Raw genomic sequence first — 25,034 nt, forward strand, 5'->3', positions numbered from 1 at the left:
GCCCCTGCAGTGCTCCCCAAGCCTGTGAACAGTGAAAAAGTGGAATCGCAAACCACTTCCAGTTTCACAAATGCAAACCCAAAATGGTTTGCAATCGCACTTTTTCACTGTTTACAGGTTTGGGGAGCTCCCCGCACCCTGGGATGCCAACACTTGCTGTTGTACATAAAAACACACACACACGCACACCCCCATGCCATGGCAGCAGTGCGATCCTGGGGATCACATTGCTACTATTCCCCCACCCGTCCTGGGCCCCACAAAGACTTATTGCAGTCCCAAAGTTGGAGCAGGGCTTTGGTAACTGCTGCACTAGAGCCTTCTACAGGCATGCCAAGGTTGACATGCAACTCCTCTCCCCCCCCCCTTGCATTTCGAAAAGTAATTACTCCTTGACAAACCCACAGGTATTTTGTGAAGAATTCGGGGAGGGGGGGGCGACGGCAACGGGCAACAGTAATGTTGTCTAGAAACAATCATGGATAATGCTTAACTAGGAAATAAGAGAAAAATCCTATAAATTTCTATTCAAAAGTAAGTCCTATTAAGTTTAATGGAACTTAGGGCCCAATCCTATTGAACTTGCCAGCACCAGTGCAGCCACAATGCAGCCCTGAGATAAGGGAACAAATCTTCCCATGCCTTGAGAAGGCCTCTGTGATTGTCTCCCCTCCACAGGATGCAGTGTATGCCCCATCGGCCCAGCTGCACCACCACTGGAAAGTTGGATAGGATTGCACCCTTACTCTTAGGTAAGTGAGCATAAGATTGCTGCTTAAGTGACAAATAAAAGTAAAAGTGCTAAAAAAAATAGGATTAAACAAAACAAACCCTTCCAATTCAGAAACTTTTTTACCAACTCACTTTGAATGCTCTTTTTCCAACACAATGGTACCATCACATTTTAAACAAGGGTATAACATAGAGAATTTATGTTTACTGAGTTTTTTCCAGATTTTACCCAAGATGTACCACCATCTATGTTATGAGTGCTATTTGAGAGGTGAGGGGGTGCAAAGTGCATAAGCAGACATTCAGGATCATAACACAGAAAACAAAATTAGAATGCCCTCCTATCTCAAGGAAGGAAAGAGGTCATAATGGGAGGTATCACATACACAATGCAAGTGACAAAAAAAATCACTGTTAAAATCCTATCTTCTTATGTCTAGTGTTTTAGTTCTTGAAGTGAGGTTCTTATTTTACAAAACATATGCACACACTTGAATATAACAATCAAAAACTTAAGTCTGCAATCCTATAATTCAGTGGATCCCAAACTGTGCACTGCTGCACCTCTGGGCATAGTAACAAACTCACAGGGGCACTGCAGGATGTCTCCAGTGGCCTCTTCTTCCTGACTCTTCAGGGTGCCACCATCTTGGATCATGCAAGATCTTGTGCAATGCACGATGGCTGCACGGATCTTCCCATCTCTCTTGGGCCCCAGCCATTTTGGATTGCATGAGATCCAAGATGGCAGCACCCAGGTGAGCTAGGAAGAAGAGACCTCCGTGAAAGGAGGGCACAGTGACCATGGTAAGTTTGGGAATCACTGCTGTGAACAGTCACCTGGGACATCCTTGACAGCAATTGACTGACATCAGTGTGGCTTACTTCTGAGTAGACACACGTAGCTTAAATAGTAACTTTAAATTATTACGTAGGCATTTCAAGTAACTTTTTACCAAGTTAATGCTGCCTATAATTAAACACAGTAACATGCTTTGAATCCAGACTTATGTGATAAGTGTTTATAGTCATTCACTTACTATTAAGAAAGAGAAAAACACCACATTAGCATGTAGGTCAAAGCTAACCAGGGACTTCCTGAAGTGGCTTACCTCTTCATTAATCAAAGTCCAAGAGCTACAGGCCTGTAGAGACAAACAGATAAATTACAGCTATTTTGCATTTCATCTCGCCCTTAGGTTTTCCTTTCAAAATTTGTAGAGGAAGAATTTTTGCAAGGAAAGGGATCAAAAAATGATAGGGGTTTAAAAAAATGAAGAGTTAGGCCTAAAACACTTTGCTAGCTCTTGGCAATTTTGATTGCTTCAGGTCTAACAGACAATCTGCCACTTCAAGCAACACTATACAGTACAAGTCCCTCCACAATTCATGGTTGCACAGAGCCTTCCAAAGACATCTTTGGATCCTTTCAGGATGTGAAAGGGCAACAGTTAAGGGCAAGCTGTGTGCTTTAGATGGGAATCTCTGCAGAGCCCTGCCTTGTCTCTCTGTTTTTGTGAAGCATCATGCATGCTGCCTTGCAGGATATTCAGTATCCCACAACACCTGCACTTCCAGAGGAAGCTGCGTGCTTCATACCCTCCACTTTGATGACTCCAGACATGGTACCTATGGTGGGGGTATCGTAATTTTAGCTGGATTCAGTTGCCAGATATTGTAAACAGCAAGGCTCGGCTTCTGTACCCGTGGCCCAGAAAGGCGCTTTATAGTTGAAGAACCATGGGCAGGGCTTCTAGTTGATCCGACTGTAGCAGCGGAGCCTTCCCCCTTCCAAACCACAACATTTTCTCAATTCCAGCAAAACAGCCTGGAGCCCTGTTCGAACAACCCCCTTTTTAATGCTTTTTTTCCACCTTTGCCTTGCTACGCAGGCCGTGGCTTTTAAAAGTCTATCTACTTACCTATCTATCTGGAACTTTGAATCCTGGAGTCCTTCCCTGGCGGTTACCGGAATCTGGCTCATAGCAGGGATGTGCAGTTGGTGGGGAGGTAGGTGAGGCAGAGCCTCCCCAGTGGGTGGGGTCCTTCGAAAAGCACTGCCTCTGTGTGAGGTGAGGCAGGTGTGAGGTGAGGCAGATTCTCCCCACTGGAGCTGTTCAAAAAGCGCCACCATGGCCATGTGAGGCGCTCAAGGATACTCTTTTTCAAACAGCTCAAGTGGGTGAGGCTCTGCCTCGCCTCACACCTGCCTCACCTCAAACGGAACCAGTGCTTTTCGAAGGACCCCACCCACTGGGGAGGCTCTGCCTCACCTCACACGGAGAAAGAGCCTTACGAAGGACCCCAGCGGGGAGGCTCTGCCTCGCCTCGCCTCACACAAAGGCGGTGCTTCATGAAGGAGCCCAGTGGTGAGTCTCTGCCTCACCTGCCCAGGCAGCGGCGCTTTCCAAAGGCCTCTGGTGGGGAGGCTCTGCCTCACCAGCGCCCCCACCCTTGGCACGTCCCTGGGGACTGCACGGGGCCCACCTCTCCTCCCAGCGAGGCGGCCCCGCCGGCGCGCCCTGCTCGGGCCTCCTACCGCCCGGTGCGCTGCGGGGCGGGGCGGCGCGGGCGCGGGCGCGGGCGAGGCCGGGCACGGGCGCCTCCGCGGCACCGCCGTCAGCAAGGCGCTCCACAAGCGAGGAGGGGGCAGCCCTGCAGCCAGCGAGCTCTCTCGCTCGCTCACCTGCCTCTACTCCCTTCTGTCAGTCCTCCCTCCTTTCAGGACCCACCCACTCCGCCTTCCATTGGCGAGACGCGTTCCCTTGGAGACAAGCCCCGCCCCGCCCCGCCCCGCCCCGCCCCGCCTTCCTCACAGAGACGTAAAAAGCCCAGAGTGAAGCGCGCGAACCTGAGGCGGCTCTCAGCCAATGGGCGCGCCTCCTAGCGGGGGCGGGGCCTGCTGCTCGGCGGCTCGTCTGCTTCGGACGAAGCATGCAGTCCCGCAGCGAAGGCGCGCGCTACTCTGGCAGTTTCCTCGCTCCACGCCTGATCCCTCCTCCGGAGGGCGCCGGGTTTCTCCTTCCGGTCGCGAAGGCACCGGAAGCGGGTCTGGGCGCGGAGCCTGCTGGGAGTTGTGGTCCCGGCGCCTGAGAGAACGAGCGGGTCCGACCGGCCAGCTACCCCACTCGCCGCCGCCGCCGCCAGAGCCGCCGAGCGAGGGCTGAGGTGGGAAGCGGGCCGAGGGGGGTGGCGGGCCGAGAGCAGCAGGAGCCGCCGCTGGGAGTCCTGCGAGGCGCTGCGCGGAGAAGCCGGCGGAGCGGTGCGCTTGCTGGGGGGCCGGCCGGGGCGGCGGTGGCGGGCCTGGGGGGGCGGCAGCAGCCTGGGGCGCCGGCGAGGACGGGGCCGAGCGGGACTGGCAGGTGCTGCTGGACGCGCTGCGGGCTGCAGTCGGGGCCACCTCCTGGGAGGGAGCGGGCAGTGCCGCGGGACCACTTCGAGGAGGCGGAGCGGCTGCCGGTCTCGCTCCGCGGCTGCAGTGGGCGCTTCTGCGCGGACGGAGCTCTGAGGCTGCAGCCCCTCCACACGTGCCCGGAGCCAGCCCCGCTGACTCTCATGGGGCCTGCTTCTGAGGAGACGGGAGCTGAGGCTGTAGCCCCTGGACTGTTGCGGGAGTGACTTCCGAGTGGACGCGGCCCCCGCTTGCCTGCCCGTCCTGCCGCGTCTGCTCCTGAACCCCCTTGACTTGCAGCAGAGCCTGTGGAGCCGGTCAGCACCCGAGCAGGTGCCGCTGCTGGCCCGGACCTTTGGGGAGGCCTCCTGCCTGCAGGGCTCCCCCAGCTCCAGGCACAGCCCCGCACAGCTCTGGTGCAGGTGCTTGTTCCAGGAGGGGGGGGGGAGGCGCGTGAGGCAGAGCCTCCCACCAGAGTCCTTTGGAAAGTGCCGCTGCCTGTGAGGCGCCCACACGCTCCGCCTCACGCCAGGCTCCAGTGGGGAGGCTCTGCCTCGCCTGCCTCCCCACCACTGCAGCACAGCTGCTGCTGAGAGGCTGCCCCGTGCATTTCTTTCCACGAGGGAGCTGCAGGCTGCTGAGTGTCTGTGAACGGCCTTGGAGCAGCTGGGCTTGGATGGAAGAAGCAAGAACAGCTCTGAATGATTCCAGCCTGATCCCAGGCACAGGGACGCCTGCTTGAGTCTGCATGTTATCTCCAATAAGTATATCCTGCCTTTTCTCCCACAACACAGGATGCCGGCTAACAAAAAAAATTTAAAATACAAGGATTACAACTTAGAATACCACATATACAGTCCCCCTTCTGAATGGGAAAATAGCTGCCTTTAAAACTGGTGTTATATTTAGCAGGAGGAGAACAATTGTCTCTTTTCTCCCCAGCATGGAGCCTTTTCCAGTGGCTGTTGCGGGTGTCTTTTCGGCACCCCTTTTTAGACTGTGGACCCTTTAACGTATATCCGTTTATTTTGTTATGTAAACCATTTTCTGAACTATTTTTTGTTACAAAGCTCTGTATAAATATTCTTAATAATGATTATTGGGAGAATCTCAAAAAACTGAAAGTAAGAAAACTAATAATAAAAGCATTGAAAAACAGCAGAGCAGCTAAAGATATATGGCTGCTCAACAAGAGTAGTTCAGAAAGCAATTTACGTGAACTACTAAACAAATTTGTTTATTTGTATCAAAATAAATAAATTATTCCCTGTTCCCAAAGACCAGTGTACCAGGTTAGTAAAACCCTCCTGTGGGGAACAGCCATGGATGGCACTATATGGTACATATTTGAATCTTTAACACCATGAGGTTATTGGAGGCCATTGAGTCTGAGTTTGGCAGGTGCAGTTTGTTGTGAAAAAATGTTACACATCCTGAAATAATGCTTCCACACAACATAAAATCATGCAATGTTAGAATTGGAAAGGATCTTGGAGCTCATCTAGTACAAACCTCTGCTCAGTGCAGGCAAATACTTCAGAAAAATAATGGACATATCATCCTTACAAGTTAAGGCCCCTTGCCATCCTCCTTGCATTTAGTCATCCTGAGCTTGATGTGATTTGTTTTTTAATTAGTTCTCCATTAAGATCATAGGAAGAGCCCACTGGATCAGGCCAAAGGCCCATCTAAAATAACTTCCTGTATCTCACAGTGGCCCACCAAATGCCTGAGAGAGCACTCAAGACAAGAGACCTGCATCATGCTGCTGCTGCTCTTGGCCTGGCCTTCTGAGGTAGCCTATTTCTAAAATCAGGAGGTTGCATATACCCATTATAGATTGTAACCTGGGATGGACTTTTCCTCCAGAAATCTGTCCAATCCCCTTTTAAAGGCATTTAGGCCAAGTGCCATCACCACATCCTATGGCAAGGAGTTCCACAGGCTAATTACACACTGGGTACAGAAATATTTTCTTTTGTATGTTCAAACTCTCCCAATGCTCAATTTTAGTGACTGTCCCCTGGTTCTGGTGTTATGTGAGAGGGAAAAGAGCATCACCCTATCCACTCTGTCCATCCCCTGCATAATTTTGTATGTCTCAATCATGTCCCCCCTCAGGTGCCTATTTTCTAGACTCTAGGTTCATGAAGCAAGATTTATCCAATTATAGTCTTGAACTGAGCTGTGATGGTTGTAATGAAGCAAGTTTTGCTGAACTTATAATCTATTCTTGAGGGCCTCAGGTGTTGCTGTGCACCATGCCAGTAGCTGGCGTCGCTTAAAATGTTCTGATTCCTTTTTCTCCATCGGGGCTACTTGCTTACTTTGATGGTGCAGAATGTTTAAAAAACTGGTGCTTCTTTCCACGGTAGAGTTTGCAGTGTTGGTGAAAGCCTTGCACTGATATTTCAACGGTAGCAGGTCAGGTGGCAATTCTCTGGCCCATCACTGCTTTCTCGTGATGGGCCACGAAAGTGTTCACACCTTTGACCCGTGAGCTGGGCTTCAGGGGGGGAGAGAAGGCTTTCAGCATTCCTGCAATGCCACTCTGTAGTGCAGCAACTTATAGTGGTCAGACATACATTGGGATTGGGGTGAGACATACGTTGGGAAACCCACAAGAAATCTGACACATCCAATACTATATATAAACCATAACATACACAATAGGATAGACACCAACAATAGTTAAACAAAAGATGACTCATTGGCAACCTTCAGTCTCGAAAGACTATGGTTTCGCGCTCTGAAAGGTGGTTCTGGCACAGCGTCTAGTGTGGCTGAAAAGGCCAATCCGGGAGCGACAGTCCCTTCCACACCGGGAGCAAGTGCAGTCTGTCCCTGGTCTGTCTCACTGGCTATGGGCCTGCCTCTTTGCCTCAGACTGTTGGCCAAGTGTCTCTTCAAACTGGGAAAGGCCATGCTGCACAGCCTGCCTCCAAGCGGGCTGCTCAGAGGCCAGGGTTTCCCACTTGTTGAGGTCCATCCCTAAAGATGACTAACGAATGAGGAAAAGGGAGAGGACTTCTCCTCTGCCCTGAAGTGACCTGCCAGACAGTGTCAATTACTTTATGATCCAGAGATGAGCGCTGTGCTAAGTTCCTGCTCTGTGCTGATACCTGGAGTTACATACATATGAACCTGAGAGGTCCATGGGGCTGGTATCTGAGGAGAAGGCAGGGCAGAACCAGTTTATTGTACACGCAATCATGGTTTTAAATGCCCTCCAAGTTGTAGCAAGGCCCGTGGTTTCTGCTGAGAATGTGAATTCTTTGGTGCGTAAGGGAGTGTAGATCTGTACAACCCATTCAGGTATCCTTTTGGCTGCCTTCTACTAACTTTTGCTAGAGAAGTTTTGGTTTTTGGCCAAAGCTGGGCAAAAAGTACTGTGAAAACAAAAAGCATGACAGGGATTTATCTTTTTTTACTGGTCTTGAATGAAAAAGTTAATAGTTGCATAGATTTTTGTTTCAGATGCAAGTAGTATATAAGTAAATTTTTAAAATACATTTTTCCATTTATAACTGTTAAAATAAATATTGGATATTGTGCTTATGTTCTAAAAAGCTCAAGCAACTCTTTCTACTTTGAATAGAACAATTATTGAGAAGCCGATACTGATGTATAATCAAGACAGAAAGAGTATGCTATGGATTGAGATTAATATGTGGCAGTAGAATATCACTTGGGATCTGAACAGCACTGAGTTGTTTTAAGATTTGTAGTTACTATCAGAGTCACTACAAATCTTAAAATTAGTCAGTACTGTTCAGTGGAGCAAAACAAGCTCTCCGGCCCCAGTCAGGTAGTTGGGCAACTCCTGTAACAAGACTACAACCTGAGCAATTGGCTTCATGGCTCTCTCTCTCTCTCTCTCTCTCTCTCTCTCTCTCTCTCTCTCTCTCTCTCTCTCTCTCTCTGTGAATTGCATAAAAAGGCTATTTTTATAAAAAGTTGAGGATGGATGAAAATTGAAATGGCTGTTCTTGGCACATCTTGCCTCCTATCTTCTCATTGTCTTGTTTTTCAGGAATTTGACCATTTGGCCCTGCCAGAGATGTTCTCCCTGAATTCTTGTAGAAGAGGTAAGAAACAGGCTGTCTGAATGGAGCAGTAGGGGCTATGGAGGAAAAGTTGTTTGCAAGCTTGGTCAGGCAGCTCTACAACTGAGTCTTTCCAACTGATCTTGTTCTTCTGGAGTCTTGAGTTCCCAGTGTGACTGATAGTGCATGAATATAAGCATGTTCCACACCAGCACAGGCTGCTTTTTTTCCTAATGTACTGTCTGAGAAGAAAGAGGGGCAGGTGGTTTCAGGATGACTGTGTTTGGCCATCTGCTGTGTTGGAAAGTTTCCTCTCTTGGGTTGTCAGTTGGTCCAGAAGTACACAATGGGCCCCTTATCCATGGATTTGAATATTCGCAGATGCAAGCCTGTGGCTGGAGGGCCTCAGAGGATCTCCAGGACGCGACTGGCAGTGCCTTCCAGTCATTTCCAGGAGACCTTCTGAGGCAAGGGAGGTCATGCGTGACCTCCCCATGCCTCAGAAGCTCCCCCTTCTTGGACACTTCTAAAAGGCGCATGTGGTTTGCCAAGAAACCGTAAGTGCCTTTCATAAGTGTTCGGGTGGTCTTCTGAGGTGTGGGGAGTTCACATGCGGCTTCCCTGAGCCTCAGAAGGCCTACCATACACTTTTAAAAGGCACTTCCAGTTTCCTGGGGTGCCCCCCCATTTCATTATCTGTGGAATTAGGTATGGGGGGCGGTCCTGAAATGGATCCCCATGGATACTGACAGCCTGCTGTATTTCTGTCAAAGCATGTTTTAACAATACACAATGCAAAAATAGTTGCTGAAGTTGTGTATGTGTGAATGAGACCATGTACCAGTGCATATGTTAGCAGTGTCACAAGGCATTGTAGGTTTTCCTCTCCTACCCAGGATCTAAGCAGCACTCTGTTGCCTCAGCCTGGCTTTTTTATCTAGAACACTAGACAATTCTACACACACTTTCCTGGGCATAAGTCCCATTGAACACAACAAGATTTACCTCTGAGCAAACAGGCATAGGACTGTGCTGCTAATCTGCAAAGTACTTGGCTGTCTTTGGGTTCTCCCCAAAGCAGCCTTGTTCAACACCTCATTGTACAAAGGTTTGCTGGGGCTTAGAAATGATGACTTGACAAAAGCCACAGAATGAATCTGGGGGAGGGGGCTAGAACCCACATCCAGCTCTGTCCACACTGGTTCTGATACTGAGTTTGCAAATCAGATTGGGTTTGTTTTCCCACCTAAATACAAGCAGTCTGAAACATTCCCTTTTTGTAGCCTTCTATCCCAAGTCTCGGTTTTCCTTCCTTGTACCACCTCAGTGAGACCCCTGTCCTTGGTGCTGACATCCTTACAACATGTTCTCAGTTTCTGTCATATTGTCGACCCCTCCCCACTGCTTAACCAAACTCTTCATTTAGCTCCTTATTAGTTCTCCACACTAATACCATCAGTCATCCTTGTTGTTCTCTCCAAGCTCCTAGCTGTTGAGTTCTAAATGTGGTGCTCATGCCAGAAAAAAAGAATATCTTGGTTGTGGCTGTACAAGAGATGTGGGGAGAGCAATTGCTTTGTCTGCTCAATGAAGGTCCCTGCACTGATTTTTAATTTGACATAAAGATACACTGCAAATTCTCATCACCAGAAGTAATGGATTCAAGGATTATTTTCACATGTTTGGCACAGGTGCCAGGTGAGTTGACATGATGATGGCGGCGATGGCTGAATCAGCTGCAGCAGCAGAATCTGAACACTTCTAATCCGGGCTGGGCAGAGAGCCAAAGCAGAGCAGGAGTTCTCATAACCAGGCTAGTGGTTTGTCATGGATTCCGTGGTGGTGCTGTGATTGGAAAGGAAAGTAGCGAAGTTTCCTTCCTGTCTGCCTCTGACAGGTTCAGTCGGTGCTGGTTCCGTCCCCTTGGAGACAACAGTGGCCAGTAGTGCCGTCAGCCTGACCTACTGGACTACAGGACAGAAGGTGTGAATTAAATGTTGTTAAAACGCTTTAGCTTCTTAATAAAATATATTATTTTTCCAAATAAGGAGAACGTTGACTTCTGACATCTTTCCCCTACACATTGTGTGAGCAGACTGGAAAGTTTTGATCTAAGTCACCGTGACAAACCACTAGCCGTCCTCATTTGTAGGTTGACCATTTTTGCCCTTACTCTTGAGTTTTGCATTCCTGTTTTCCAGCGTTCTCCTTCTTTCCTGTCAAATACGTGATTCCAGCCACTCTTCTTCCCCATTGCTGCATTTTACATAACTTTCTAGGAATGCTGTGGAAAAAACTAGTGCCCCCACCCTTCCCGCTGACTGGTGTGTCCTGGCTGTCAACCCACCCCACATCCTAAGTTAGTCTCCGTCTCTGCTCATTGTTCTTCTTACTCATGTCAAGTGTCCTGTGTTCCTTTTCTGTGCTCTTTCCTATTGTCTTTCAAATCACTGACCTTCTTTTATACCCACCAGAGTTCCATGAAGGGTGAAGGCACCAGCTGGAACTGCCCCCTTTTTGGCAACTTTGATCACGTATTTCACTTCTGTTCCAGCACAGGTCAGAAGAGAAATGTGTTTATATGTGCGAGAGTGAGTGAGTGTGAGCTGTCACCAAAGTGTCACAAGGGCTCCTCACAAACCACAGACAACTGGGATAAACAGAAAAGTGTCTCCTTTTGTTTGTCACTAACAACAAGAAGATAATGACCAGCCATGCCAGTGCAGAACTTCAAACACAAAAACGTCCCTTGCAGATTTTTGTCTGAAGTTCTTCCACCAATCATCGTGGCAAACTTAGACAACACTCATAGAGCTGTGTGGCAATACCACAACACAATGTAGTAGGAGAGCTGGCAGCATGTGTCTCCATCCCGCCTATAACTGTGCTAAGTGACAGTGCAGCAAACCTTCCCTTCTGGCTGTTGAGATCATCTTTTTTTCTACAGGTGGTTGGCTGTTGGGGGGATTCTGAGCCCAGCTGCTGCTGGTTGCTTGGCCAGGTGATCAGTACTTGTTCCCTACAGTTGGGAGCATGTCTCATTTTGAAGAAAAACTTGTGTGGGGAAGCAGTTTCTGATGTCCACAGCCACTATGGAAAGGGATGGTATGTTAGTGCTCAAATAGTCTGCTTATAAGTGGCTTATCTCCCCGGGTGTGTTTGTGTGGATAGCTTGCGGACATGAGGAAATGATACCACAAGCATGTGCTTGTTGTCTCAGAGCTAGTTTTCATTCTGGGGCTGATCTGCTGTTTGTTCCGTGACTGTGTTTCTGCAAGGAAAGGTGAGTGTCTGGCCAGCATTCCTTGTGGGCCAGCAGTCCCACGTGCTTGCTTAGTGACCTGACCTGTGACTGCCTGTGCTCTGCATTTTTGCCCATTCCAGTGGTGGGACACTGTGCAAGTATGTGCAGCTGTATGTGCATGCACCTACATTGACCTCCTGTAGGATTCTTGTTAACATGAATTTGCTTTTTTTTGGTTTTGCAGTTGCAACAAGTGAATGAGAAACAGCTGCGAATGATTGGTATAGAGTCCTGATCTCAACTGGGACTGCCTTCTCATATGAGAAGCCATAAAAACAAAACACTGAAATGGCACATTTGTCCTAATGACATATGTGTGTGGGTGGGTGGAGGGGGAGGTATAGAACAGTTAGGAGAGTGGAGTCTTGTCTGGGCACCCACTGTTGCAGCTGCAGAGTTGAAATTGCTTTTGGTGTCAATGTCCAGATGCCTGTGGCAGGGTTCTTATTGGGCATCTGAAATCACACACAGTCCTCTTTTGTGAGCGTGTTGCTCCTTTAGATGTGCGAGCACTTCCCTTTGGGCTTGATGTCCTGTTAACATCATCTCTCTCTCCAGTTTGCCACCCACTTACTAGTACTCCAGCTTATTTTTTGTATCACCAAAGCACTCTCTGTTGGTTCTGCTTTTTGTTTTGTGTTTGCAACGTAGGGTGGAAACAGCATTCTGCTCTTGTGCCATGGACCATGGCTTCTAATCTACTGTAGTTTACGTGCTTGCAGCTATATCATGGGCTACAGCTCAGGCTTGCATCAGCCCCCAGTGTGTAGTCCTGTTTGCCAACCCGCGCATGATATCTATAGGTACAGTTGTATCCTTCATTCCTTATGGGCTTCTTGCGTTGGGGTGAAACTTTGATCCTTGTGTTTGCATCACTGCAACCAGCTAAGGCTTTTGCTTAGGCCCAGTGTGGAGTTCAGCCAGCTGGACAGAACTGAGCTGTGAACTTAAGACATGAAAATGGCTTCCTTGTATCTTACCCATCCATCCTTGGATATTGTCTGCATTTTTGTGTGACACGAAAGGCTTTCTTCAATTGGACTATTTTGGTTAGTAGCTTTTTTTGTTTGTACTTCTTTCCACAACATTGGTAAGTCCAAATAGACTGTTCTGATTTTTCCAGCCTTCACTGGGGCTGCTCTTAGCTCTCTCTGGGTGTGCATACATTTTATAATTTTAAAAATATTTTTAGGCTGCTTTTGGTCCCAAGGGGAGTGTAAAAGCAATTGCATAAAGCAGTATTTAAAGCATCACTACTTCAGAGTGCCAGATGCAGGGGAGGACACCAGATGCAGGTTGTGTCTTGTTGTCTTGTGCACTCCCTGAAGCATTTTGTGGCCTCTGTGAGATACAGGACTAGATTGGCATGATCTAGCAGGGCTCTTCTGATGTTCTTATCAAAGTAATTTTTCCGTCCCATAAAGTGCTCCAGCAAAGAGGCATCTGGGATGAGGTGTGAGTGCTGTTGTGTCATCCCAGCACTGCCCAACACGTTTTGCTGACACAGCATAGCAGATTAATCCTAGCCTGCTCCCCATGCCCAGTTGCAACAAAGGAGTGCTGTGGCTGGAAGGCCCTCGTCGCGCTGCTTTGGAAAGGGGAGAAGTAGGCTCGGTGGGGAGCCGGGCTTGTGCCGCTCCCCTGTGCGCAGTCTTGGGATTCTCTCTGATCCTGGGCATGTGCAGAGTGCCCCATAGCTACGGGCCACTGGGCTGGCTCTAAGAGCTGCTGGTGTCCCTCAACGGCTGGTTCCCAGCCTTGTTGTGACTGACGGGTCCTTGGTGTGACCCTGGTCCACAGTGGGGGGTGGCCTTCCTCCTGGGGATGACAGGGATGTGCAGTGGGGGGGGGAGAGGCAGGGCCTCCCCAGCAGAGTCCTTCGAAGAGCAGCGCCGCCGCCGCGGGAGGCACCCACAACCCGCGCGCACACGCAGGAAGCACCTCCCCGCTCTGGGCGGCCGCGTGCAGTGCGCCGGGGCCCGCCAGGGGGCGCGCCGGGCGGCGCTGCTCGCCTCTTCCCCCACCCAAGATGGCGGCGCCCAGCCGGCTGGTGCAGACGCTGCTGCTGAGGCGGAGGGAGCGGCGGCGGCTGGCGCCCGGCGCCTGGCTGCGGAGGGGCCTGAGCGAGCGCGCGGCCGGGGCGCGCGAGGAGGACGAGGACGGCGGCGCCGCCGCCAGCATGGGCCTGCAGGGTGAGCCGGGCGGGCGGGGCGGAGCCGGGCCGGACTGCGGCCTTCGCGGGAGGCCGCCTCTCGCCCCCACGCGGCGCGCGGGGCCGCTTCCCCCCGCCGGCGGGAGAGGAGAGGGAGCCGGCCGCCCGGGAGCGCTGGTTCCCGGGCAGGCGAACGGCGCCTCGTCCTCCCGTCCCGCCCCTCCACGTGCGCGCAGGTTCCTGGGGAGGCCGGAGGCGCAGAGCGCGGGGCGCTGAGAGTGGCGGGGCCGAGTACACAGGCACTGCCGTGGGGGGGAGGCCGCCGGGGTCCGTCCAGGGATGCAGGCGAGGCAGAGCCTCCCACCCGAGTCCTTGGAAAAGCGCCAGGGGTGGATTGTGCTTGAGCACCCCCCGCGGCGGCGGCGCTTTTCCAAGGACTCCCGTGGGGAGGCTCTGCTTCGCCTGCCTCCCCAGCCGGGCACTCCTTGCAAGCACGCTCTCCTCTGGGACCTTCCCGTCACGGCCTAGGACAGCTGAAGCACACGGTTCCAGGGTCACCGCCAGTGGGGGACCCGCTGCTGTTCTGTTCTCCTCCTGTCATCCCCTGAGTCGGAGAGGCCCCCTCGGAACAGCACCGAGCGCTCACCTGCAGACCTTTTGGCGGGCCTCCCTTCCACAGTCCTGCTCCTGGCTGGCCCCCGTCAGGTGCTTTCTGCTGGGAGGCTGATCAGCTTGTTTTCCCATACGAAGCACAGAGGGATTTGTTTCATTTAAACACAAGGCTTTCGCTTTCGTGGTGCCTCAGGAAATTTGGTACCCCAGAGAGTGCCTTAGGGCCCAATCCTCATCAGTGCGTGGACAGACAGTGCTTACCACTGGCACGCGCTGGCACAAACATGCCGTAAGACACGTTTGCAAGGTCCTAGCACCGGCATTACCTCAGCACGCTGGACTAGCACCGGTGGGTCATGGGTCGCACAGACCACCAGGTGGTAGAGAGGTAGTTTGGGACGCGGGGGGAGGCAGGGAGGAGTCGTGTCAAGGGGAGGGGGTGGGATGGGAGGGAGGTGGGACTGGTGGAGCGCTTCACCGGATCCTGAGCCTCCATTTTGGGCTGCTGGCCTAACACAGAGGCTCTTGATTCTGCAGCGACCCAAGGGTTGCCCTAGAGTTGAGTAGCCCCATTGCAGTGCTACGTGCCTTACCCGGGGAAGGGGATGAAAGTCCTCTTCCCCCAAGGAGTCACCAGCACTGCCTGGATAGTGCTTAGGATGCCCGTCAGGCAGCACAGGATTGGGCTATTAGTCTGCTCAGTTCAAGGTGTTGGTATTGACCTTTAAAACCCTTCACAGTTTGGGCCCAGGCTATCTGAGGGACTGCCATCCCCCATACATTCCAGTCCACCCTCTTATTAAGAATCACCCACTCATGGCTTTTCACGGAGGGCTCAGAACATGCCTGTTCCATTTGTTGTTTCGGTGATGGATTAATATCTATCCTCTGTATTAGTGCTGTGGCTTAGCTGCTTCTTTTTGGAACCCCCCCCCCCCCACGGGTTTCACACATTATTCTGTTGTGTGTGTGTGTGGTTTCTTTTTTAATGACTTCTTATACATTGTATGTTTTGTTATGTAACTTTGTAAGCATCCTTGGGCATTTGCTTCAGCCTGGAAAGTGGGATAAAACTTTATCAAATAAATAGTGAGCAGCTTCAGAACAGTAATTTCAGGAAAGACAAAGGGCTAGGGCAGTGGTTCTCAAACCTTTTTGCACTAGGACCCACTTTTTAGAATTACAAACTTTTGGGACCCACCGGAAGTGATGTCATGAACTTGACAGGCAAATCTTTAACAGTTCCCATGCAACTGTGGCTCACAAACTGGGAGCTGTGGCTCCCTGGGGAGCCATGGAAAACAGCTAGGGGAGCCATGGAATCTTCACAAAAAGCCCACTGCCCCATACAACGTACAGGATTGTAGTTCTACTGGAGAGCCATGGCCAGTGGCCCAGTAGGTCAAGGGAGTCAACAGTCAAAAACATTTGGGAACCACTGCGATACGATAAAATAAAATCAATTAATTGAGTGAATTAAAAGTTCACAATAAGGGTTTCACAGGCTTCTGACACAAGATTTCCTCTTCTAGCACTCTGGTGATGAAGACTTTCGCAGATTTATTCTTTGCCGTCTCTGAGCATGGAGTGAGAATGCACTTGAGCTGTAGCCTTTCTTGAAGCAGCAGCGGGGCCATGTGCTTCCTTTTGGCAAGCGGCCTTCTTGGGGCCAGGCTCTAAGAGGAAAGGATTTTATGTACTCTGCTGCTTTAAGTAAATTTGATCCTAGAGGCCCCTTGTTTGGTTCAGGCAACTGCTACAGCATCTCTGACAGGTGGCCACCCAGGCTGTGCTTGAAAACTCCTAACAAATTGATGAAGGGTAGTTTTTCTGCAAGAAAATGCTATGGTGCCATGAATATGTGGACCCTCCCCTGATGCTTGGATTAACACCCAAGAACCCACTGAGTGTCTCAGTCTTCAGAAACTAGGGCAGTAGCTATGAGCAGCTGGGCTTTCACACTGTTGGCACCCAGCTCCTGGGACCCCCTTTTTAATGGTCCAGGATGCCCATTTGCTGCTGGCTTTAAGGTGTTGGGCTAGCACTTTCTTAGGCGTTTATTTGACTGCTGGCTTTTTCTTTGTTTTAAATAAAAACATACTGCAGCATAAGCATCTTTTTGATTTGTAAACTACCTTGAAGTCCTAATACTGGGGCCTTTTCAAAGGTAGAAAGATAGGGTATAAGTACTTGGATAAATAAATAAATAATATAAGCTGAAAGGCGGGATATAAATCATAAAACATGTAGCATCCTTGTTGAATAGCCAGAGTATCCGTGTTCTGTGCAGTAGTGGTCAAAGATAAACTATCTACGTTTGTGAGTTGTTGGCTTCTTGGAGGGACGAGGCTGACGCCAAGATTAACCCAGGGGTATGTTTGTTCATGCACCAACTGTTTTCTAAGACTTTTTTTCATTCCGCATATTTTCCTTCTTGCTTCCCTCCTTAGATAGGACAATGCAAGTAGGTGAGTCGCTTTCATTTTCCCTTCCTACTCACAACTCTTGCAATGGGATGTGTATGTTTGTGTGTCTTCAAAGAATGAATCTCTGTAATTGAAGGGGTTCGGTTCCATTGATTTGCTGTGAACACTTTGAGAAAGGTTTGCTGAATTCTCAGCTCATACATTTCAACCATCTAAATGCATTTGAAAGTTGGATTGAGCAAATAGAATGGAAACTGAGGACCACACACTTGAAAGCTTGTTATGTCCACGCACAACCAGGGATTCTGCTAACTGGCTTTCTGTGGGAGTGTGAAAGTTTACTGCAAGGGGGAGGAGGGTCATTATTTCTGGATTTTTAGAATTTTAAGTAATAAAGCTAAATGGAGAGCTTCTGAGATGTTGTCTGTAAAGAGGGTTGCTGCTGCTCTCACATCAATGCTGGATGAATTGTGTCTTTCACTTTGTGCTGTAAAATGCCCCTGGAATTCTTTCCTTTTCAGATACGAGAGATTTGTTGAAGGAATTTCCCCAACCTAAAAACTTGCTCAATAGTGTGATTGGAAGAGCTCTCGGTATCTCCCATGCAAGAGACAAGCTGGTGTATATCCATACCAATGGGCCACGGAAAAAGGTAACTTCACCTGTTCAGGTGCAGCTAAAAGCCTATGAAGATTAATTGTAGTTGTTTATTTGGAAAGCTGTTGCACCCCTTTTCCATCAACAGCACCAGTATGCGTGCATAATGAAGTGTACTCCTAGACAGAAACCAGCCCTCCACTGATGATGCAAACATTCTAGAAAGCAAACCTCAGGCATGGCTGGGGGAGAAAAGTATCTGCAGGTTGTTACACAAAAGGTTTTGTTACACCCAAGGTTTGGAGAGACAGGTTGGAATTGGCTTTGGTCACCTCTTCTACACTTGCATGAGACCTCTTTTTGTCACCTGGCAACACGTGTGGTGTGCTGCTGTGATGATGTGGCAGCATAGCTGGGCCTATGGAGCATCGACAATACCATAGGTGGGAAAGCTCCAACATGACCCCTACATTCTTCGTATTTTAGCAAGATACCTTCACCACAACCCATTCTTTCGTTCGCCCTTCCAACATCCCCTGTTCTTTATCTGCGTCCTCATTTCTGCAGCCTTTTTGATGCTTTTCAGACTGTCAGTCCTCCCTGTTTTGCTCTTGGTTTTTCCTTTAAAAAAGATAAGAAATAACTTCTTCTCTGAGCTTCCATGAACATTCAGAGGAGCTAAAAAATTAAACAGCATGTTGTAGGGGCACTTGGATCATCTTGTTTTCAGTTTTCTAAAGTATTACTGTGAGGCTCTGTTCTGAGCTTTCTCAAAGCAGAATGGAAGTAAACATTCCATTTTGGTGACCTCCATGGCCTAAGGCTAGGAAGGGGAACTGAGGCTGAGGGCTGAGAAAGCACAGAGTCAGGGTAACCAATGGCAGGGAACAGTGTCAGCAGTGGAACTTCCAGCAGATGGGAGTTGTGGACATGGAGTCATATTGTGTTCCTAATGTCACTTCAGGCAAGTGACTATTCTCTTTCTACCCTGTACAAAGGATCAAAGAACATCAGCTCCACTTAAGACATGTGAGAGAGTTGGTGCTGCGTGGTGAAGAACTCTCTCTCTGAGTCCTCTGTTGAAAGGAAAGGTGAACTGGGAGTTGCATGGCGGATGGCTTGACTCCCTGCTCTTCTTTTCTCTTGGCAGAAAGTCACCTTGGTCATCAAATGGCCAAAGAATGTGGAAGTGGAGGGCTATGGGACCAAAAAGATTGACGCCGAGCGACAAGCTGCCGCAGCTGCCTGCCAGCTCTTCAAGGTGCTCAGGGGCTATTCTCAGCATCCCCTCTCCAATGATGACCATTTACAGCTTTGGATGCTCTCAGGCCTGTTTGCTTTTCAAAAAAAAAAAAAAAGGAAAAGGCAACAAGAGGAAGCATGATAGAGACTAATAATTTTATGCCTGGTGTAGAGAAGGCAGGGAGAGAAGTTTTTCTCCTTCTCCCATGGCAGCAGAACCTGGGATATTCTTACGAAGGTGATTGGCAGGGGAGTCAGGGAAGTCAAAAAGAAGAACGTCACACATTGCATCATTAGACTGGAATTTTCTCCTGTGAGAAATGAAGACCGTTTGCTTAACAAGACTGAAAAGATTAGACACATTTGTAAAGGAAGAGAGTTCTATCAGTGGCTGTTAGCCAGGATAGTGTAATAGAATTTCCATGTTCAGGGGCAGTTAGCTGCTAAACACCAGAGGCCGAAGAGTGACAGCTGGCAAGGACTATTTCTCTACATGGCCCACTTTTTGGAGGCATCAGGTTGGCTGCCATGAGGCACAGAATGTTGGACTAGATAGACCTTTGCTCTGGTCTTACTGGGCCCTTCTTGTGTCCATTTGCTTTTTACTGTGTACCTGACTCCAGGTGATGGATCTCAGGAACTTGGCGAACCAAAGTTGATTCTGCAAGCCTGAAGTCTGTCTGTTTCTGGTCTACAAAAGCGAGGTTTTGTAGTGGACCAGTATGAACCTCAGAAGAGCCCTGCTGGATCAGGCCAAAAGCTCATCTAGTCCAGATTCCTGTATCCCAGAGTGGCCCACCAGATGGCCTCTGCAAACACACAAGGCAACAAGATACCTGCATCCTGTTGTCACGCCCTCGCACATGGCATGCAGAGATAGGCTACCTTGAAAACCTGGAGGTAGCGTATAGTCATCATGGCTTGTAACGTGTGGTGGACTCTTGCTCCATCAATCTGTCCAATCCCCTTTTAAAGACATCTAAGCCAGGTGCCATCACTGCATCCTGGGGCCAGCCATCTGTCTTCTGCCATGGTTGCTCCTCCTGAAGCTCCAGGTGCTGGTTTTTTAAGTGCAAAGGAGTTAAAACTGCTTTGGATGACCAGTGAACAGAACTGAGCGGAAGTGCATGGGCCTCGTAATAGAAGATGAGAAGGTGGCAGATGATGCCAGGCAAGCAGGGAGCGTGTGGAATCCAAGTCCCCTCTCAGGGAGTCTGCAGGCACCAAATACATTAACAGAGAAGGTTTCTATCTGTCTTACTCATCGTTGTGCATTTAAAATGCCCATTGTCCTTTGATTGCTACAGTGATCTTGACACTCTCTCTTTCTCCCCTTCAGGGCTGGGGTTTACTAGGGCCCCGGAATGAACTCTTTGATGCTGCCAAGTATCGCATTCTTGCTGAGCAGCTGGGCTGCCCTGATGAGAGATGGTACTCTGAGGGCAGGTGGCGCACCAAGTCTGGGCCTTCTCTAGCTGACATCTCCACTTGCTGGAGACGGGTAGAGTCTGATGAGCCCATCCAACCTCTGGAGCAGAACAGGCTGTCGAAACACATCCGGAAAGAAGAGTTGGAAGAAGGAGAGCTGGAGGAAGGTGAACTGGAGGAGGGGGAGCTGGAGGAAGACCCAATCGATATGTCTGACTACCTGTCCATGACACATACCAGCGCACGGACCCCACCCAGAGACATGAGGTTTGAACCAGTCCTCTTGACATGGACTCTTGGGGCAGGTGGTGGGAGTGAAGTGGACGTAGCTGATTCCAGGTTCCAGCAGAGGTGTGTGACATTGTGTTGTGTCCTGTCCCGATGTATGGAACCACTAAAGTCAGCATTGGATAGTGGAAAACCAAGAACACAGCTTTTGAGTCTACTTGTGGGGGTAAAGCAACAGGATCTCAAGACCCCCCATTGCTCATAAATTTCAGCTGTGTGAGACTCAGATGTAGTAATGTTGCTTGGTGTTTCTTTCTGGGACACCATTGCTCTGGTGACCGCCATACCTTCAGAGTTGGGGAGCAACAAGTATGCCTCCCCCATGCAGCACCATTCACCACTGATGTTGCTCTGGGTGAACCTGTGGCTGTGTGCCTTGTTGCCTACAAAAGCAGCCTTCCTTCTCTCTAGACCGTACCTTTCTAGTTGGGGGTTGGATGCAAAGACAGGATCATCTTGAACACACTCTAGAATGCTCTGGAGGTTCTCTCTAGTCAGTGTGATGCAAACAGTTGGGAGCACAGAAAGGCTTGGCTTAGTTTGCAAGAGATGCCCTGCCGTGTTGTCATCTGGGGAACCTTCATTGAGCAGTGTCCTTGCTCAGATGTGCAGCCCTGTACAGAACCTTACTGAGAATGTCAGTGTCCCTTCTGATTGTTTGAATGACTCTTGACGCTGCAGAAAGAAATTGGAAAACCAGAAAATCAACTCCTGCTGTAAAAGCTGGAAAATGGAGCAGAGTTTTCAGGTGTTCTCCATAACCCTCGGCTTCTGTTCCCCTGCCTCTGTGTAGCTATCACCTAAGGTTTAAGGCCTTTCTGCAAATGTACCAAACGGGCACCCACCAAGACTCACTCTGCCGCCTTTAATAACATAACAGAATGAGCACATACATTCCTCTTCATCTTAGAACCACTCTCACATAATGCAATGACAGATTGTCCCAATGTGTGATTGTTTAAAAGCATAATATGAATCTCTCTTTCACATGTGCATACAACACACATACACACTCCAGCTGATAGAGGCATGTTTGAAAAAGGAGAAGCTCTGAGGGCTGCTTTGTCCTTTATTTTGCTGCAGGGATGGGTTCTCCACTGAAATGACAGATGACAACACGGCCCTTCGGGCTCTGACCCAGTTTCCCCTGCCCAAGAACCTCTTGGCTCAAGTGATCCAAATAGCAACTTCTTCATCAACAGTCAAGGTAAGTTGCTGCAGCAGTTGGGAAGAGAAGCCAGATTTCCGCTGGAAGCTGCTCTTAGAGCAGTAGGTGGGGTGAGCAGACGAAGGCTTTTCATCCCTGAGCAAGAGAGAAATAGAGAGCAGCTCTTTAAGCATTGTGCCAAGTGTTGGGACTTGGAACAGGAGCTTTCAGAAGCAGGGAATAGGTTCACAGTATTCAAAAGGGTTCACAGAGCAGTACTCCAAAGGATTAAGCCAGTGAGCCCAGCTGCACACTGTGAGGGAAAGCAGCAGCTTTCAGGGACACAAGCCAGCCTGCCCTGGAGAAAAGCTGCTCTTTGCTGAAATAGCCCTTGGGAAGACATGTGATGGTCCCCACCTCTTGCCTGCAGAGGCACCTGGAGCCACTTCCTGACTGAGTCTGGTGCCTGCTGGGCCCTGAGGCTGTGGAGATTGTCACCTGGCAGTGGCAGTGGTGTAGCTAGCGGGGGTGGGGGGTGGTCCGTCCTGGGTACCACCCTTGGGCGGGGTGACAAATGCCCCAACATTGCTAACATCGTGAAGGTTAGGAGTAACATCATCAAGCTATATATCATTGGATGTGGAATTTCCAGTGGAATGCAATGCAAAAAACCGGATTGAAATATCTCCTTTCCATCAAAAGTTATGGCCAAAAGACCGGAAACAAAAAAATGCATGGAACCCTATGGAGAATGTGAGCCATATCGTGTGTTTACTCACGAGTAGGCAAACTTGCCATAGTTCATCAGAAAGGGCAGGCTGAGAGGAATTCAGTGACACCAGAATGGTTCCTATCCAGTGAAAGCAGCCCCCAAAAAAACACCCGAAAAGGAAGTCCCTCCCTCCAAGCAGACAAATGTATTAAGCCCTATGAAAAGAGAAAGTAAGCCACAAGGTCGTGTTTACTTGTGAGTAAGCTAAAGTGTCTTGGCTCCTGGTCAAGTCAGACAAAGGGGAATGCAAGGCTAGCTGCATGGTCCCAATCTGATGAAAGTGGAGCTCAACAAATGCTCCAGAAGGCAGCACCCCCCAAAGAATAACACAGGCTTCAACTGGTAAGGTCCATTTTATTTGTTTTCAGACCTGTAAAGTCAGATGGGTCCTGATAGTGCTATGCTTGAAATATAAGAATTTACACTGAACTGGGCACTGGGGAGGGCCGAAAATCTCACTTATATTTTTGTGTGTGGGGGGGGTGTTATTGCAGGCAGGCTGCAGAGCAAAATCCGCTTGGTGGAACGGCTGGCTTCCCCTTATTTAATTATCTGTTTTTCTTTAATTATATATAATTATTTTATTTTGCTTGATGATGTCACTTCCAGCCATGACATCACTTCTGATGGGTCTTGGACAGATTGTCATTCTGAAAAGTGGGTCCCAGTGTTAAAAGTTTGAGAACCGCTGCCTTAACTCAGAACAGGCCAATGAGACATCCTGGGGGGGGGGGGTGACACCCTAGTGACCAAAACTTTGGAAATCGTGGCTTTTAGGAATAATCCCATCATGTTATATATGCCATTTGATGCAGAATTTCATCCTTTGCTTGTGAGACTTGCCATCCTTTTGCTTATTCACTGCATTTATTTTCTGGCCATTATTATTATTAATTTCATGTCATAACTATTTCTGTCTCTAAGTCTCACCTACCTCATAGGGTTGTTGTGATGACAAAAGGGGAGAAACCATGTACACCACCCTGAGCTGCTTAGAGGAAGGGTGGTATAAAAATGTGAATTGATTAATTATATTATATTATATAATTAATTATATATTAATATTATATAATTAATAATTATGTCATATGGGGTGACAAAAATTTATGGGCCCCAGGTGTCAAATGACCTAGCTACGCCTCTGTGACCTGGCCTCGTTGATGGCAGTGCTGTGTCCTTTGGTGCTGTTGTCGTGAACTGGCTTAAGTCCACATGTCCCAGCCTTCTTCCTTTCCTTGTTAGGAGTATATGCAGTTCCGCACAGTGGGCACCAAGACCAAGATTTGCAAGCTGACGCTGCGCTGGCCCTGTCCTATGACATTTGCTGCCAAGGGGCGTCGCAAGGTGGAGGCAGAAAACAAAGCAGCTGCCCTGGCCTGCCAGAAGCTGAAGGTGAGTCATCGGCACAGGGTGGAAATGGTGCCAGGCAAGGGCACAAGATGCTGCCTGGATTCTGCTGCTGTTCCCCATCATTGAGGGCCTGTTTTACATTGTCAAGGCCCAGGATTCCTTCCCCAATCTCATCAGTGTCTGATGGCTGGGAAAGGCCTCCTGCCTGTCTCTGCTGAGGCCCAAAGCAGCACACTTCTAGGGCTCAGCCCATGCCACCCCCCTCGGTATGGAATCCTTTGGGCCACCCCCATGCCTTGGCTTTCTGTTTGCCATATTGAGCCCTTTCTGTCTTCCAGCCTAACTGTACCCTTGCTCCCTTCTAGAGTCTTGGCTTGGTGGACAAGAACAACAATCCTCTGAGTCATGCCATGTACAACATGACATCTCTTCGGGAACTGGGCGAGAACCAGAGAAGGCCATGCCACATCAAAGTCCCTGAAGCCACACTGCGCAAGATTGAGAACTACCTAAATCACGTAAACCTTGCTTATGTGTTTGAGAAAGTGGGGCTGGGGAAGTTCTGGTTCCAACTGGAACCAGCCAAGGAGAACACGGGCATGTGTGTCAATGCAGGGCATGCATGTATGGGTGTATCTGAGAGTAGAAGGTGCTATTCCTTCCACCACCAGTTTATGGAAACTATTGAAGAAATCCTCTTTTGGTTAAAAGTCATTGCCTACTGGCTTCCCTTCCATCATTGACTGAGCTGCTGTGATGTCACAGAATACCTGTAAACGTTTTGTATGCTCAGAATGAAAGTATTGATGATGGTGTCTGATAGTGCAACTTCTGAGAGCAAGTAAAAAGTCAATTTGGAAGCGAAACTTGAGAGAGCCTCCTGAGGGAGCTTGGGAAAGGAACAACTGGAGGGAGGTGTTCTTGGACAGCCTTGGGAACTTTGTATCATTGAGGCAAGGAGAGCTTGGTGGGCAAAATGGGCTGTGGTGAGGAGTAATATTTTCATTTGGATTTGCATTTAGCCAAACAAGTTATTGTTTCCAGATTTTCTAGCATCCAAAATTTCTTTCCAGATCTTCTCTTTTCCATTCAGAATTGCCCCTGCAGTGTCCCATCATAATTATTCATCGCTTCTGAATAGTTTGATCTGTATTATTTTTATCACAGCAGTCTGCCAGGTAGACAGCTGGGGTGAGAGAGTGGGTAGCCAATCAAAGATTTAAATCCAGCTCTCCTTTTTTGGAAATCGGGTTCTGATAAAATGTTAGAATTGGAAAGATCTTGGGGATCATTATGTCCAAACCGCTGCCAGTGCAGGCAGCTACTACAGCATCCCTGGCAGTTCATACAGTTAGACTAGGTACTAGGAACACTTTCCAAAGTCTGTTTTGGTTCTAGTCCTGCTCTAAGGACCACAGACAAAAAAGTCTGCTGCTTCTTCCCTGTGATAGCCCTTCAGAAACTTTAAGATGGCTCTCATATCTTCCCATAGTCTTCTCCTCTCCATGCTAAACATACCGAACTCTTTTAACATTCTTGATAGGGCT

At 49.1% G+C, this 25,034-nt stretch overlaps 1 protein-coding gene across 5 annotated transcripts in view; it reads left to right on the top strand.

Moving 5' to 3' along the window:
- The first annotated feature begins 3,826 nt into the window (after positions 1–3,826).
- DHX30 (DExH-box helicase 30) overlaps positions 3,827–25,034 on the top strand; it is a 33,446-nt gene continuing 12,238 nt past the window's right edge. The window contains exons 1-9 of one of the 5 annotated variants that reach the window (XM_066628444.1): positions 3,926–3,994; positions 5,838–5,918; positions 8,157–8,211; positions 17,185–17,315; positions 18,411–18,521; positions 19,842–20,197; positions 21,302–21,425; positions 23,380–23,529; positions 23,853–24,005. In XM_066628444.1, the coding sequence (XP_066484541.1) occupies positions 5,886–5,918; positions 8,157–8,211; positions 17,185–17,315; positions 18,411–18,521; positions 19,842–20,197; positions 21,302–21,425; positions 23,380–23,529; positions 23,853–24,005 (1,113 nt within the window). In that variant the 5' untranslated portion in view covers positions 3,926–3,994; positions 5,838–5,885. The other 4 variants (XM_066628445.1, XM_066628446.1, XM_066628449.1 and 1 more) reach the window with 4 other exon arrangements.

This window comes from Tiliqua scincoides, chromosome 5 (assembly GCF_035046505.1).
Source record: "Tiliqua scincoides isolate rTilSci1 chromosome 5, rTilSci1.hap2, whole genome shotgun sequence".
NCBI lineage: Eukaryota > Metazoa > Chordata > Lepidosauria > Squamata > Scincidae > Tiliqua > Tiliqua scincoides.